The sequence below is a fragment of the Puma concolor genome, chromosome A1, assembly GCF_028749965.1.
Source record: "Puma concolor isolate L17-30 chromosome A1, mPumCon1.1.hap2, whole genome shotgun sequence".
NCBI classification, from domain to species: domain Eukaryota; kingdom Metazoa; phylum Chordata; class Mammalia; order Carnivora; family Felidae; genus Puma; species Puma concolor.
In genome coordinates, this window is record NC_141667.1 from 1,172,056 (window position 1) to 1,187,863 (window position 15,808).

The 15,808-nt window shown below is 66.2% G+C and overlaps 1 protein-coding gene and 1 long non-coding RNA gene across 15 annotated transcripts; one reads left to right on the forward strand and one right to left on the reverse strand.

The window, feature by feature from the left end:
* Window positions 1-6,986: 6,986 nt before the first annotated feature.
* IRX4 (iroquois homeobox 4) lies at window positions 6,987-15,808 on the reverse strand. Of its 14 annotated transcripts, none has more exons than XM_086675540.1 (9): window positions 15,664-15,784; window positions 15,096-15,335; window positions 14,320-14,556; window positions 13,255-13,425; window positions 11,559-11,679; window positions 10,828-11,079; window positions 10,038-10,180; window positions 8,830-9,158; window positions 6,987-8,372 (listed from the first exon to the last, which is right to left on the reverse strand). In XM_086675540.1, the coding sequence occupies exons 5-9, from the start codon at window positions 11,601-11,603 to the stop codon at window positions 7,549-7,551; spliced, it is 1,593 nt and encodes a 530-aa protein (XP_086531666.1). In that variant the 5' UTR covers window positions 11,604-11,679; window positions 13,255-13,425; window positions 14,320-14,556; window positions 15,096-15,335; window positions 15,664-15,784; the 3' UTR covers window positions 6,987-7,548. The 14 variants fall into 14 exon arrangements, with proteins under 14 accessions (XP_086531666.1, XP_086531645.1, XP_086531682.1 ...); XM_086675519.1 differs by having other exon boundaries at window positions 13,255-13,497; XM_086675556.1 differs by having other exon boundaries at window positions 10,038-10,150; window positions 13,255-13,497; window positions 15,664-15,782.
* Window positions 12,286-13,565, forward strand: LOC147583981 (uncharacterized). The gene is made up of 2 exons (XR_015240340.1): window positions 12,286-12,504; window positions 13,247-13,565. It is a non-coding gene; the product is annotated as an uncharacterized LOC147583981 (long non-coding RNA).

Sequence of the window (15,808 nt, forward strand, 5' to 3'; positions counted from 1 at the left end):
AGGAGTGTGAGCCTCTAAAGCGCTGTCTCCTCCGTTCCCACTGTGTGCGCCTCACCCCTGCAGCGCCCGAGTTAGAAGTGAGCTCTGTATGGGGTGGCCGGATCCCACAGGCCCTGGGTCTCCCCTGGGGTCAGCGGTGCCCCTTGGTGAGGCCACACTCACCGGATTTTCCTCCCCCCTCACTTCCAGCGCCCCACCCCCGGCGAGGCAGCGAGCTGAGCTGGGGAGGGAAGGGGAGGAGGAAAGCGGGGCGGGGGGCACCCCTTCCCGCCAGGCCTGCCGCTGCCTTTCTGAACCCTGGGCGCCTCCCCCGCACGGCAGGCATTTTTGCCCCTGCGGCTCCCCTCCCCCCGGAACTGCTGTGGGACGCCCTCCCCCCACGCCGGCCCAGCCTGGAGCATCCTCGGGGTGCTGCCCCCACCCCCGCAGCCCCCAGGGTCCCACACAGATAGCCACAACCACGCACGTGACCGGTTTTCACTACCGAAGTGCCAGCGGGAAAGGCCAGCTGTGGCCCCTAAATCCTGAGGTTCTCCGGCCTCAGTGCCCCACCCCCCGTCAGGGCCGCCCCGTCCACAGAGATGGGGCCGCCTCGGAAAACCTTCATCCTGTTCTCACGGACACACAGGGGCGTCCGTCACATACCCACAGACCAGCGGAAGCAGGGCCGCGTGCAATGGACTCTGATGACCCCGAGAGGTGCCCATGACAGCCTGTGTGTGCGCCGTGCCACAGAAGGGTCTGTCCCCAGCTCCTGGACGGTCCTGTGCCTGGAGGTGAGCCCCCCGCCCGGAAGCCGTGCGCCCACCCACTTGCCGGACGTAAATTATGTTCCTGCCCCCGGCGAGTGTTGTTGCGAAGCTGGAGTTTGTGTTCAGGCTGATTATCTTGAACTTGGGCTAATGTTCCATGAAAAGAGTCTCTATCATCAAATTCATTAATTAAGGTCCCATTTGCAGGCTGATTGTGAATGGGCGTCACTTGTGTGATGGGGCAGACCCTGCTCCTGGCTGGTGAGGCTGCTGTGGGCACGTGAGTCAGTCTCTGAGGGGCGGGGACACGCTCCCCTATTCCAGGTCAGCCTGGGGGTGGGTGGGGCGGGGCTGCACTTCGAGCTCAGGCTGGGGCCCGGGGTGGGGGTCCTGTGACCGGTGGCGCCGGTCGGCCGTCGCTTCCCCGCAGGACCGTGTGCCCAGTGCATTGCCCTCTGGTGCGCAGGAGGGGTCGTGGGGCGGGTCCTCCCCGGCCTGTGCGGGAGCGGGGCTCCTGGGGGCCTGGGGCTGCTTGCCCTCTGGCCCGTGACACTGGGTCCTGCCCCCCTGCTCCATTCCCTCACCCCTGCGCAGAGGGTGAGCTCCCCCTCCTCCTCCAGCCGACTCAGCGAGGTCTCTCCTTTGGCGTTCCCCCCCCCCCCCAACCCTCTGTAGGTGCAGGCGGGCTTGGTCGCCTCATTCTAGGCAGGCTCTCTCAGTGACAGCTCCTCAGCCAAAGGTGCTGGCACCCTTCCCTCTCCCCGCCCTGCCCCTGCACTGGGGAGGCCACAGCTGGACCAGGCTATACGTCTGCCAGGCGTTTCCGATGGAGCGGCCTCACCTGACCCTGCGGGTCCCCCAGGGCAGGTGCCCTTGGTAAGGCCAGGATGCCCGCGAGGCGCCAGTCAAAGCCCGGCAGGGACGTGGCCATGCCGCTGTGTGGCTGTTCTCCTGGCCCGTGGCACCCGCATACTTACACGCACCCATCAGTTTCCTGCTGTCCCCAGAGATGCCCCTAATCTTACTAGGCCACTAGCAAATGTCAGAGCGTCACATGGAAACCACATTTCCTTTGTCCTGGGGTTTGTCTCTGCCGCCTGCACTCTGGCGGATGATTGGATGGTTTTCTTCTGTCCTTGGCCGCCCCATGTCAGGTGAGCCGGACACACTTTGGTGAACAGCCCCCACCTGCCTACACCCGCCTGTCTACACCCGCCTGTCTACACCCACCTGTCTACGCCCACCTGACTACGCCCGCCTGTCTACACCCGCCTGTCTACACCTAGCCACTGCATCCCAGCCCTGCCCTGGGAACTGGGTGACTTCCTGCCCCTAGGGGGCTGTGGCAGGTGACCTGAAGCTACCCCCCTGCTCACTGTCCCACCTACACTTTCCCCAGTCCGGCTCGACTGGTGTCGCTCTCCCTGTCTCCCCTGCACTCACCCGTGTGAGTCCTGTCACTTCTGGTGCCCTGGCCTCTGGACTGGCCCCTCCCTCCACCGTGAATGCTCTCCCTCCTCCTGCTCCGTCTGTCACAAAGGCCCTCGCCAGGCCAGCTGTGGGCCCTCCCAGCTCACCACGGCCGGCCCGGGGCATCATCCCAGCAGGACAGGGGCAAGCGGCGACGGCATACACGTGTGCCCGACCTGCTGAATAGCTTCTGGGGCCTGGCGTGGGCCCCTCCTGCTCTCCCAGCCTCTCCTGGCCAGGCCTGCTTGCACCTGCTGGGGCCGGGCAGGCCGACACTCAGTGCCTCTCCCTCAGCATAGCATCTGCAAACCCCGGGCCGGTGGAGACGGGGTTCACACAAGTGTTGTGCACATGACCCCATCAGCTCCTTCCACCGGCTCGATCGGACGAACGTAAGGGTTATTATGCCTTTAAGATAGCGCAGCGCCTTGAGAAGCAAAGGCAGGGAGGACCAGGCTGGTGCACCCCCCACATTGATGCCCCCATCAGTTCTACTCCCATCATGACTGTTTCCCGGCCAGATGACGACAGAGTCCCTAAGCACACAGGCGGCCCCGCTCAGTCTCGTCTGCATCGACACCAGAAGTGGAGGTCGGATGCTGCTACAGACATTCAGCTCCTTTTCTGGGAGCTCCTCCCTGGAGTGACCACACCACTGTAACGGACACAGAATTCCGGTTGGATTGCTGAAAGGGAGGCATCAGCCGCCCCGCGTGGGCCAGGGTTCACGCCAAGCCTGCATAAGCCCCTTCTCGCTCTAATTCCCGCTTTGGGCGCTCACTCGGTGGGCTTAGTTCAAGACATTAAGGCTCTTAGCGGGTGGGGCTTCTGGCTCCTGAACTCCACCCTTCGTGTTTAGATCTCCTTGGAAGTGGCAATAAGCCCCGGGGGGGGGGGGGGGGGGGCCCAGGCCAGGGAAGACACCCCCCCCCCCCCCAGGCCGGTGAGACGGGTGCCTCGCCTCGTACAGTCCTGACCCAGTGCCTTCCGGGCGGCGTCGGCCCACTGCACCTCAGCAGCAAAGTGGGGGCGCCGCCCGCTCAGGGATCCCCCAGTGTGCAGGGGCCTGACTGGTCCCGGGGCTTCAGTAAACCCCTCTTCACCCCAGGGCCAGAGTCCTCCGGGGAAAAGGCAGTTTCTTCCCAATTTCATGAAGCTGATGCCAGACTTGCTGGAAGGCAGTCCTCCCTCCTCCTCCCTGCCCCCCTCCTCCCTGAAGGCCCCCCTCCTCCTCCCCCCCCCCCCCCCCCGCCTTCTCTTCCTCCAGGGCCCCACTGTTCCAGACAGGGTCAGATGGAAAGGTCACGGTGTTTCCTTCCCAGGACTTCACCGCCTTCCCACGCCGTGATCCTGGCCGAGGGGCTTTCCAGGTTCTCCGGCTTAGTGGCACCAATGGGGCAAATACCCTGGCCAGTGTCACCGTCACTGTGAGGGAGGGAACGGCGTCTTCCTGGTGCCCTGGTGCAGAGGACAGCAGCTCTGGACAGGGGACTCCCTCTGCCTCAATTGTACCAGCTGGAAGGAGGCGCTTCAGAGGGCTCCCCTGGTACCAAGTGCCACCCGCCCCAACCTGGGCTGTCCCTTCACCGGACGGCCTGCCCGCTGTGAGCGAGGCTGACCTCGCGGCCTGCAGCCTGGGCGCCCACACCCCACTGGAGAGGCCTCGTCTGGGCCCCCGGGCACCGGGGACACCACGTGGCCAGCTGGATGTCCGCAGGGGGAGCCGGGCTCAGTGTCCCTCAACCCGCTACTATCTGCCTTAGGAGACAGGCGGCCCCAAGAATCCTCCCACTGGGGAGGACTGGAGCACGGAGAGATCTTTTCTCTGTCTCTTGTTTTATGCAAGAGAAAGACACAGACAGAATGGAGAGGGGAACACACGGCGGGTAGGCCGGGGAGAGGGAGAGAGGCAGAGGGGCGGGCAGGCCGCGTGCAGCCACAGGCAGGCAGGCAGGCCCGGGGAGAGGTGGGGGGCATGAATCGGGCAGTCTCAGGAGACCATCACTTTAAATCTTAATTGGTTGCCTTTTAAATATCATTTAAGGGCTGGTGTCCCTGCCTCTCTCTCTAGTTAAGAAGGTGTCGTGTCAAACTCTATTACCTCGCTGGACGAGTCTCCCTTATGTTAAAAAAGAAAAGGGGGGGGGGTAGAAAGAGAAAAAAAAAAGAAAGAAATGGAGGCATCAGCGGCGGTTTGAGGGTCGATAAAGCTCTTAGATTTGGAGACGTTTTCCGGGAGCCCATTTCCCGCGGCTAAGAGTTGTTAATGGAGCTTAAGGAATTATCTTAGACCGGGCGGCCGCCGCCGTATATTTCCCTGTCGGGTCTGGATATGCTGCTGTCAGACTCGCTTAATGAAAAGTAACGCGCCGCTGATTACAGTTTTATTTGGGCGCTATGTAAAGAGCGCCGTTAATTTAGCAGCCCTTCCTTGGTGTGTCTGAATTGGCCACGCCTGAGTGGCTGGGAGCGCGGTCCCCAGCGCCGCTGCCCTGACAGCCTCCCGGGAGGGAAGCGGGGGGGGGGGGGGGGGGGGGGGCCCGCCCCCCCACTCCCCCACCGCGACCTTTCTCCCCAGCACCACGGACCCTTAAAATCCGCGTCTCCACCCTCCCCAGCCCGGGGCGGCGTCCCGTGTCCCCTCCCCCTCACTGAGGGGATCCGCCTCCTGACCCCCACCCCGGGGCACACAGGCCACTTGGGGGTAAGGGTGCCTACGGCCAGCCTTCCAGAGCATTCCCCCCAAAGGTAAGGGGGAGGTCCAAGGGACAGCCCCTGGGGAGGGGGGGTGTGCGCGGCTCACTCCCCGCCCCCACCTGATGTCTTTATCCCCACAATTTTGCAGATTAATCAAACAAGTCTCTTCCAGTCGGCGCCACCAAGGTCTGGGGGCTCCTGCGGTGCGGGATTCTGACCTCCAGTCTGCGGGGCCCGGCCGGGCTTCCTGCGCCACAGACCCTGCCCAGAGTGTGAGGTCTCCAGGGCCAAGGCGTGGTCGGCAGCGGGGGAGCCCTCTGGCCCGCCCCCCCCCCACCCGGACTGGCTGCGGGGGGATCGGGAGGGGGGGGCGGGGGTCCAGACCCGGCCGCGGCCCCCACAGCCCCTGCCACCCGCACCGGGGCCCGGGCCCCGCGGCCCCCACAGCCCCTACCCCGCCCGCCGCGCCGCCTGCGTCAGCGAAGCCTCATTTTTGCTGAAAATGTCTGGCTTTGTCTGGGGCTGGGGTGGGGGCGCGGGGGCAGCCGCCCTCGGCCGCATTAAAATTCCTGGCGCCCCAGCCGCGGCCGCCACGCGTCTCCCCCGAGACTCCACTTTCGCTATTACTGTCAAGTACCCTTGACTCTTTATTTTTGCCCTTTTATCTATTACAACTAATTCGAGTTCTTTTGCCCTTTTCAGTCTAAGACGTGGGCTTTCTGCAAAGCCTCCCCCTGCCAGCGAGCTCTCGGAGCGCGGAGCCTTTAGAAATTGAGGGGTTTACTGTCAAAATGAAAATTTCACTTCAAATTATCTTGGCTGATGCTCGCTCGCCGGGCCGGGGGCCCCCGCCCAGCCTTTGACAGGCGCATCAGCGGCGAGCCTCCGAGTCCCGATGATATCATCCACGGGAGCGAAAGTCAATACGGTGACAGCGCGCGGATACAATCCAATTACCGCGCGGCCCGGACAGGCCTGGGGCGCGGCGCGGCGCCCGCCCGGCCACCGGGGTCCGGGACCGCCCCCTTCTCTCAGGGGCCGGGGGCCGAGGTCCGGTCGCTCTGGGGCGCGGACCCCGACACCGGCCTCTGGCCGCCAGCGCTCGAGGCCCGCCCCGGAGCGGCTCCCCGGCGGCCCGGGACCCCGCGGGGGCGGGCCCCTGTCCAGTCCCAACCCTCGCAGGGTGGGACCCCGCCTCGCGGGCGCCTCCAAGGCCCCCCGCCCCGGCAGGTTCGCCGACTTGCCGATCCGTCCTTCCTCGGGACGCCTGCGACTGCGACGAGGCCCCCGCAGCCGAGCGCTGGTCGGCGAGGGGACCCCGAGTGCAGAGCGCAGCGCTCCCCGCCGCCCTCCAGGGGCCCGCGCCACCGGAGGGAGCGCCCCGAGAGCTTCCTGGGCTCGGAGGTGCGGGCCGGGCTCCGCGGGGGTGGGGGTGGGGGTGGGGGCCGGAGGGAAGCGGGAACCCAGGGCTGGAAGCGCGCGGGAACCGGGGCCAGGCGGGGCTCGCCCCCCGCCCCCGCCCCGGGGCCTCCACTCCCAGCCCCGCCTTCTATCCGCAGCCTACTAAGCGCTCGCCCCCCCCCCCCCCCCCCCCCCCCCCCCCGCCTCACCCCCGGGGCGCGGCCCCGGGCTTTCGGAGTGCGGGCGGGGCGGCGGGTCCCGGGAGGGAGGGGAGGCGGGGCCGGGGGCGGGAAGGCCGCGTCCTTTCGGCTCAGGACGTTCGGAACGCAGTCCACGCCCCCCCCCCCCCCCCCCCCCCCGTTCCAGGGAATTTAGCAAGTTTAAAAGTTACTCTAATCTTGCAAGGGAAGCCCCCACTTTCTCAGCATTGTGGAGTGTGGTAACGGGGGAGAGTTTGAAGTTTAGGGCCTGTGCACTTCTCTCACAGACTCCAAAATTCCTGGAAGTTCCTGTAACCGTTGTTATAAACGGCGCTTTGAAGCAGGACGTCTGGGCTCTGCGGGGACACTTCTCCGGGCACTGGGCAGGCCGCCGCCCCCTCCTGCCCTGGGCGATTAGCACCTTTCCTGGGCAAGACCTCAACCCCCTGGGTGTGAAGCGTGTTCATTTTGCAATGCAAACACCATCACTCGCTTTATTGGTTTGTTATATCAGCCTCTGAAGCAGGCAATTATTGGTGTGAACATACACGTAAAAAACCGTAATTTTATCGAGTTACGAGTGTGCAACAGTGTAAACAGGTGGGAGTGCGATTCCTGGAAGATGTGCTGAGGACAACGCGGGTCAGCAGGCTGAGGGGTCTTCGGAAGGAGCAAGGATGCCTCAAACCCGGGAGGAGGCGGCAAAACTAAGCCTCAGAGCTGAAATGTCTGGTCCGTGTAAACTTTGGGACGTAAACTTTAGGCTCCGGGGCGGCTCCCTTCTGCTCTGGGAGCGTCCCTACCCGGCTGGGGCCCGGGGCGGAGGTCGGAAACGGCCCGGACCAATGCTTGTCCAGGCGGGGGTCTGTGGCCGGGAGGGCCGAGTTCGGCCGGTCCCCCCACGGCGGGTGGGCTGCCTGCACTTGGACGCGCTCCGGTCCTGCTTTGGAAACTCCGTGGAAACAGAGTCTGCGACGCGCAGCAGGCCGGCTCCCCGTTTGCTCCTCCTCCGCGCGGGGCGGTGCCCGTTAGGCGCAAAAGGGCTTGCCCCCGGCCTTGGGCGCCGCCAGCAGCTCCTTGGCTGAGCCTGCGGTCGGGGCGTCGTGGGGCGCGGCGGGCGGGAAAGCGCGCGCCAGGGGCGTCGTCAGCACGTTGGCACCTGCCCCCAGAGAGCGTCCCAGCGGTCCTGGGTCCAGGAGGGCGCCCTTGGCGGTGGCCCAGGCCTGGTTCAAAGTGCTGTGCCTGAGGATAGGGTCGTGAAAGACCCCATCCACCCAGTTTCTGAGACTGGTTACCGGGGAGTCCTGGTGCCTGTCCAGGGCACCCGTGGGGGCCGGGGCCGCAGGCGAGGACGACGCAGGAGCCAAGGAGGCGGCCGCAGGGGCAGCGGAGCCTTGGCGCTTCAGCATGCACGAGGGGAACTCAGTCTGGCTCAGGGCTGTGGCGGCCGCGGTGGCCGTGTGAGCCAGCGACCAGATGCGCGGCTTGGCCTCGAGGCCCGCCGTCGCCCCAGCCGGCGCGAAGCCCAGCTTGGCCTCGCAGGCCTGCGAGCCGCCCCCAGCGCCAGGCTGCTGCTCGGGCGCAGCCGCCGCGCTCCGGAGGCAGCTTCTGGCCCTCTCCAGGTCCTGGTCCAGGGCGGCCGCGCCACCGGCGGCCAGGGGCATCCGGAGGGTGCCGGAAGCCTCCTTTCCCGGGGCGCTTGGACCGTCAGGCACGGCGGGGATGCGCTCCAGACCGCCGTCCAGGGGCTGGAAGGGCGGTTTCAGCTCGCACTCAGGGGGCTCCGCCTCCAGCGGGTCGAAATCCTCCAAGTCTGTGAGTTCTACATCCTTCTCCCCTTTGCCCACCGTCTCTGCGCGGGGTAGAAAGAGGGGCCAGTGCAGGAAGAGAGGAAGGCGCTAATCTGGACCTCACTCTTCCTTCCTAGCTCTGCCGCATAGTTATGGGCCCGACCCCCGCCCCCAAGCTAGGAGAAGCACCTGTACCTCCCACCTGCTCCAGAACCCCAAGTGGTAACAGAGAAGCCTAGCGATTTCCTGCTCAAATCAATGGGGGGTGGGGGGGGAGGGGGAGTGTGTCTATTGTTTTAAGCGCTATTTTGGATTTCTTGAAGCCTGTTCCCAGTTACTCCCGCAGGCCCCCAGGTCAGGGCCCCAATGGGTCAGCTCATTTCATTTGTCGCCCGAGCCCTGACAGTTTGCTCTTACTACCCCAGGTTCAATGTCTTCAGAGGTCCCAGAACCCAAGAAGAAGGCACAGGGAGTCCCCGGCCTCGGTGCCCCAGCCTTAGCATTGCAGGTCCCACCCACCTTCATTCTTGGTGCTCTTGAGGGGCTCCTCCCTGGCTGCCTCTTCGCCCCCTTCTTCCTCCTCGCCCTCCGCGTAGGGTCGCTTCTCATCCGCGCATTTGTTCCTCGGGGGCCACGTCATCTTGTTCTCCTTCTTGAGGCGCCGGCGCGCGTTGGCGAACCAGGTGGACACCTGCGTGAGGGTCATCTTGGTGATGATGGCCAGCATGATCTTCTCGCCCTTGGTGGGGTACGGGTTCTTGCGGTGCTCCTGCAGCCAGGCCTTGAGCGTGCTGGTGGTCTCGCGCGTGGCGTTCTTCCGCCGCGTGCCGCTGTCCATGGTCCCGTACCTGGAGACAGGCTGGGCAATGGGGCGCTGGGCCGAGACCCTTGCGTCGCGGGCGGCGGGCCAAGGCCCAGGCAGGCTTTCAGTCCCCGTCGTGGGAGTGTGTTTACGGTGGTAAGACCTGGGTCAAACCCAGGCCCCTGGTTCCTCGCCACGGCCCACAGGCACAGCCTTTTGTGGCCCAAGATGTTTATATTTGATTCAACTTACAGGGAGCCTGGGCTCCTTCCTAGCCGGAGTGGAATGCGGGCTCAAGGCCTGGCCAGGTCTCTGTCACCCTACATAGACATCTATTTCTTCAGGTTCCTTTATGGGGCCCCTCGCCTACCCTTTTGATCCCCGAACCACAGAAATGTGAACCCAACTATGTAACAGCAGTGGGCAGGGGTGGTCATTAGTGTCCGTGGGGAGAAAGCGTCCAGACGGCCTATGTGGACTTCCTGCAGTTAAATTTATAATTGTCACCCTCCTCCCCCCAAGATGGGCCACGCGTCTCTGGATGAGCAGACTGGACTCCCCCTTCTGGTTCCCACCAAAGGGAAAGGTGGGCTGGGCTCTTGGGCAGAGGGAGGCGTCTGAAGCCTGGGCAGGGAGACTTGACAGCCGCCTAGAACCACAGTGCAGGAGGGCTGTGAGGGTCCAGACAGCGAAGGGAGCGAGAGGGAGAGGCCGGGGACGCATTTGCCCAGTGGGGCAAGGATTGCCAAGGGGGCGGGGCTCGGACTAACGCAAGGTCAGCTGAAACCTGACCCGAAATCCGTCCCCTAGCCGCCCAAAGATTCACAGGGGGCGTGGGGCTGGTGGTGCGGAGTTTGACGACTGAATGGAGCGCAGGGGCCCGGGCGGGGGCAGTGAGGAGGGATTCTGTCCGCCGGTCCCTCACCTGTCGTAGGGGTACTGGCCCAGCGCCGGCTCGTAGGGGTAGTAGGCGGCGGCCGCAGCAGGCGCGAGGCCCGCATGCGCAGATCCCGGCGCGTCCTTGGAGTCGAAGCCATTCTGTAGGATCCCACGCGCCTGGGGTCGCAGCTTCCGGGAGGCGACCCAGCTCAACCCCAGCCCCCCAGGCCCCTTGGCTCCTGCACGCTTTGCACAGAGCCCTGGGCAGCCTCATAAGCCACCCCCACCCCTGGACTCTCTCTTGGGGCCAGGGAGCAAAGAAGCCTCAAGATGGGGAGAGAGGACGCGCAGAATTGGGGGTGGGGGGTGGGGTCGGGGAGTAGGAGAGAGAAGAATGAGGTTGGAGGGAGAGGGGGGCAGAGGGGACAGGTGGGGGTTGGGAGACAGCAGGAGGGAGGACCCGGACCCAAGAAGAGGACCGAGCGACCGCAGGGAGGAAGGAGGAGCGAGGGGGGAGACGAGCTGGCGGGAGGAGGGGGAAGGGAGCAGGGGAGGGCCAAGCGGTGGGGCGCCGGGAGGGAGGAGGAGGGAGACCGGGAGGAGTGAAGGTAGGGAGCTCGGAGGAGGAAAGCGCGGGACAAGGGCGGGCGCCGAGCTCGAGCTCTGGGGGCGGGCGGTGCTGGGAGGAACCCGGCCAGGAGGCGCCCCCTGCCCTGCAGCGTGGGGTCCTGGGCACTTGCGCCCGCGCCTCGGGCTCTCTGGGAGGTGGGCTGGGCAAATAGGGGGCAGGGGCGTGGCGTGGCGGAGGAAGGCTTCAGACAACCCCCTCCCCTTACCAGCGAGTAGAAGGCGGACGCCTCGGAGCCGTAGGTCACGTAGTTGCCGTAGCCCTGCGAGCCGCCATACGGGCCCCCGTACACCCCAAGCGCCGCGGCCGAGTTGAGCTCGTGGCGCGCGGTGGCCAGCAGCCGGCTCTCGTAGACCGGGCAGTAGACGGGTGCCTGGGCCGAGGCGGCGGGCCCCGAGTCGGCCAGCGTGCGGCCGCCGGACTCGCAGCACGTGCTCAGGGAGTTGGTGGTCATCAGGAACTGGGGGAGAGAGGGGCCGCGAGGAAGGGCAGGCGCCCGGGGGTGAGGGGGGCGCGCCGCCCAGGGGACCCTGCCCCACTGCCCGGGGCGTACTGCCATCCACGCCGCGCGTTCCCTCCTGCCGCGAGTGCGCTCGGCTGGGCCTCCTCCAGCCACTGGGGGACCAGCCCTACCAGGCCCCGGAGTTTTCACACGCACCCCGGGTGTGTGGGTGTATGTGGGGGGGGGGGGTCCCAAGGCCGCGCACGCCCTCCTGTGCCACGACGTCTCTCCTGGGGTGATGGTGAGGGTCAAAGAAAGCGAGAGACAAGGGGGGCCCGCACGTCAGAGTCTCTCGGCGCCCCTGTCCTCCCCGGGGCTGGGCGCAAGGAGCGCCTGGCACAGGCCCCGCTCTCTGGGAAAGCGACCCCGGGTCGCTGGACAGCCTGCCAGCCGGCGTGTCCGGCCGCGTTCCCCGCACCCTCGCGGGGCCCCCTTACCTGGGGTGCGGAGGAATAGGGGTATCCAAACTGCGGGTAGGACATGGCGGGGCCGGCGGGGTCCTGCGCGTGGTCGCCCGCGTGGCGCGGCCACTGCTCCGGGGCCGCCGGCTCCTAGGCGCTGGGAGGGCGAAGCGGAAGAGCGGGTTAATTCATCCACGCGCCCCGCAAACTTTTCTAACCCGGTGGGAAAGTGAGCCGCGGCGGCCGCACCGAGCCTTTTAGCCTCACGTTCCCGAGCCTCGAGGGGGCTCTGGGACCAGCCCGCCTCGCAGCGGCGACACAAATACATATTTTGCAAAAAAGGGGGAAAAAAAAAAACACAACACCGAGTTGCGCGAACCCGTCAAGTCAAATGTGCTTGGCTTTCAGCGGCGGCGGCGCTGACGTCAGCCCACGCCGCGCAGCTCCGCCGGGCCGCAGACGTGCGGGTCACTGGCGGCGGCCGGGCTGCGGGGCTGCGGGGCTGCGGGGCTGCGGGGCGGGGGCGCCGCGCGGGGCGAAGAGGCCACAACAGGCTCTGACAAATGAATTCCGTCCGTGGAGTCAATATCGCCCCCACGAATGCCGCTTCTCCTTAGTCACCGAGGATGGGAAGCACTTTTAATTAGAAATTAATTAATGAGCACCTGCGCCTGCCCGCCCCACTGTAATCATTAGTCTCAATTACAAATGAGACATGTGAAGGGACACACGAGCGAGTCTCCACTGAAGATGTAATCAACAGTTAAAATTAGCCGGGCGCTGGCGCAGGCGGCCGGGCCTCCGCGCCCCGCTCGGCGGCAGGTGCAGGAGGGCCGCTCCGCAGGCCCGCGCGCGACCCCGACTATTGTTTCGCTGGCTCTCCGCTCGGCCTCCCGCCGGTTCGAACCCTGCTCCGGGGCGGGGAGTTCCAGAACCAGATGCGGCTGCCACTGTGCGCGTCCGAAGGGCAACCTGCTCTCAGGTGTGCGGGTCCCGCGAACTCCCCAGAGCCATCCACTCCGGGCCTCGGTGGTCCAATTGCCGCGGGGCTCTGCGTCTGCCCGGCAGCCTGTCCCCCGGGAACGCCCCCCCCCCGCCCCCGCGCGTCCCACCCCCGCGCGTCCCACCCCCGGTCCTGTGAGTTCCTGCACAGCGAGCGGCCCTCCCTTTCCTCCTCCACCCCCTTCCGCGGCCGCCCTCCCAGCCTCCCCCTGCCCCTCGCGGCTGAACCCGGGACTGCCAGACAGCCCTGTGCGCTCCGGAGAGTAGGTTTCCGCCGCCCTGCTCCGGGGCCCCTCCGGGTTAGGTGCAGGGGAGGGAGCGCCGGGACGCCTTCCCCTGCCCGTTTTGCATAGCTCTGGGCCCGGGGCGTTCGGGGCAGTCTGGGGGCTGGGGGACAGCCGTGCGCCCTCTCCAGGACTTTCCATCGGGTCCCGGTCCTGGGACCCAGCTCGAATGCAAAGCGGAGGCCAGCACGCAGGCTGCAAACGGGCGCCCGGGCACCCCGAACTCGCTCCCCGCCTTTTAGGCAGCCGCCCTCCGGGGACCCCCCGGCTCGCCCCTGCCGCTCTGCCCCGCTCGGCCTCCCGCGGTCGGCCGGCCGGGAGGGGAGCTGTGCGCGGCGGCGCTGTGCAGACTTGCTCGGAAAGATTCCTGGGTTCAGACCTGTGAATCGCCCCAGGGTCACCCTCTAATTAATGATGACGTTCTCGCCCTCTCCCCAGCTGCAAACCTGCCTCCCAGAAACGAAATCTGCCCGCTCTGACAGCTCGGTTGAAGGTGATTGATGACTGTCTGGAGACCACAGTACGCATCATATAATATCTGCTGCGTAATTGCTTTAATTTACAGATGAAAATACGAGCTCTCCGATCGCGCTGAACCACAGCCGGCCACGTCCGAGCTGCTTGCGAAGGAAAATCATCGGAAATAATGAATAGCCGCCCCATGCAAATTATTCAGACAGTTTAAGCGTCTGTAGCCGGGAGAGATATATAAAGAACACGAGTCAAATGACATTAATAATTGTTTCTGAATTCTGTATTGATCTCGTGGCGGCCGTGTTTATTTCTTTCTCACCTGAATTGCTAATATCACCTTCCTGTAAATAATAAGAAACTAGCCACCGGGGCTTCTGGGGCAGAAATGAATCTCTCAGTCGCTCTCCCTCTTCCTCCTCTGCTCCTCCCCTCCCCCACCCCCCCTCCTCCCAACTCCTTCCAGTTTTCCAGGCTTCTGCTGTGGCTTTTCTGAACATCCTCCTACTGTCCATTATTTATTGTTTACAAACAGCTCGCTCTCTCCTGGTAATGAGGTTTGGGCGACGGAGGGGCCCGAGCCACGGGTGGCCGAGGGGGCTCCGGGAGCAGCAATCCGGGGCAAAGATGCCTTCAGCCCCTTGTCCTCACCCCACTCCCAAGGCCCAACCCCAGCGATCGCGGCTGGCAGGGGGAAGACAGCCACCGCCCAGGTCCCAGCGGCACCGAGCCACCGCGCTCTGGCTTGCCGGGCATCACACCCAGGCCTGCGCCCTGCCCTTCCTCATCCGGGCCACAGCTCGCGGGGAACGGCGCCCCCTGAACACGCCAACATTCATCTTGTGAGCAGCCTTCGGAGCCCGGAGCCCTGGAGGGCACAGGCCGTCAGTGGAGGCCTCAGGGGGGGTCAAGGGCTTCCTTTGACCATCACTGCAACGTTTCCCTTTCCAGCCTGGGTCGTAAAAAGACGCCCCCAGTCTCCACCCGCTGGCCCGGTTCTCCCAGGCAACCTGGACTCCTAATCCAGAAATCAAGCTCACCGACTACTTTCCAAGGCCTCCGCTTCCTCCGCTTCCCGCCGGCTCCAGGCCTGCCGCACCCTGGCGGCCACCCTGTCTGGGGAAGCTCGGTGCTGTTGTGAGGAGCCTGGCGACCTTGCCCCGGCTCACCCAGGCCCCGCGACCCGATCCTGGATGCAGGGCTGGCCAGGCCTGTCTCCCGACTGGCGCACACCCCGGCATCTCGCTGACGCCCTGAGCCGGGCTGAGGCCGGCCTCCTGCAACCGAGATACTTTCTGGTTTATCTTTGTCCCGCGGCAAACGCCGGAATAACTCTCCGAGTGCCCTTTCCCGAAAGGCTGAGGCCCCGGGGTTTCCCTCCCAGAGCGGGCAGAACGGGAGGGTGGGCATCTCAGGTACCATCAGCTAAATGCTCCTGCACAGACGCGCGTGCTGAACCCAAGTCCCTCGAGGGACCCTCGGTTCTAAATACACCCCCGAGAGGCTCCCTGGGGACCGAACAGCGGCTAAGCTCCGGAGAGGTGCCCCCGCCAGCCTGTTGAGTGCTGAAGGAGCCCAGGGCCAGGGGGCCTGAGGACGGTTAGCGCCCAACGTTAGAGGCCTACGGGTCGCCCTCTTCGCCCCGGGGGGGGGGGGGGGCGTGCTGTAGGCCGCTGAGGGCCTCTGGGAGGTAGGCCGCGCCCTAACGTTCCACCCCGCCCCGCTCCCCGTGGGGTTTCGCTCCCGAGCCCCGCCGAGGCCAGGCGCTCCCCGCGGTTCCCTGAGTCGTCCCCCGGGGCCACCCCGTCCTCCGCACCGAGAGCCTCCGGGGGCTCGCTCCAGCCCGACGAAGTTGACCTCAGGCAGAGGGCGGAGGCTGGAGCGCGCGGAGCCGGGCGAGGGCCAGCCCTCGGGGCGCCGGTGCCCGCCCACTGCTTGCGGACACCCGGGCGGGGTGTGGCGCTGAAAGGCGTTCTGGATGTCGCTGGCGCCGAGGTCGGCGGGTCACTCCTTCGCGGCCGGTCCTCCGGGTCTCTCGCGAAGTGAGGCGGGCGAGCTGCAGGCAGGCGCGCGGAATCCTGCTCCCGAACCGCCTGCACCCCCCCCCCGCCCCCCACCGTTTCGCTCCGGCTCTCCCGCCGCGCCCCCGCCGCCCGCCCGCAGGGCGCCGCCCGAGCGGGAAAGGCGCGCGGTCGGGGCGTCCCGGGGCAGGCCCGGCTGCCCCGCGTCGGCCCCCCGCGCCCCGCGCCTCCCCCGCACCCCGTTTCCGCAACTTGCAGCGAACGCGGCGGCCTCTGGAGACCCCAGCGGCAGGCGGCAAACTTTGTGCCCTCCGGCGCAGGAGCGATCCCCGCAAAGTTTGTGCGGCCGAGCCCACTCCCTACCTGCGCTGGGGACGCGCCCGCCCGCGCCGCTCGGGCGCCGGGGCCGCGGGGAGCAGCGCGCAGCCCGGGACGCACCGGGGAGTCGCCGCAGTCGCCGCCGCCCGCGCCCCTCGGCGGCCGCGCGGAGCCTCCGCCTCCCCGGAAG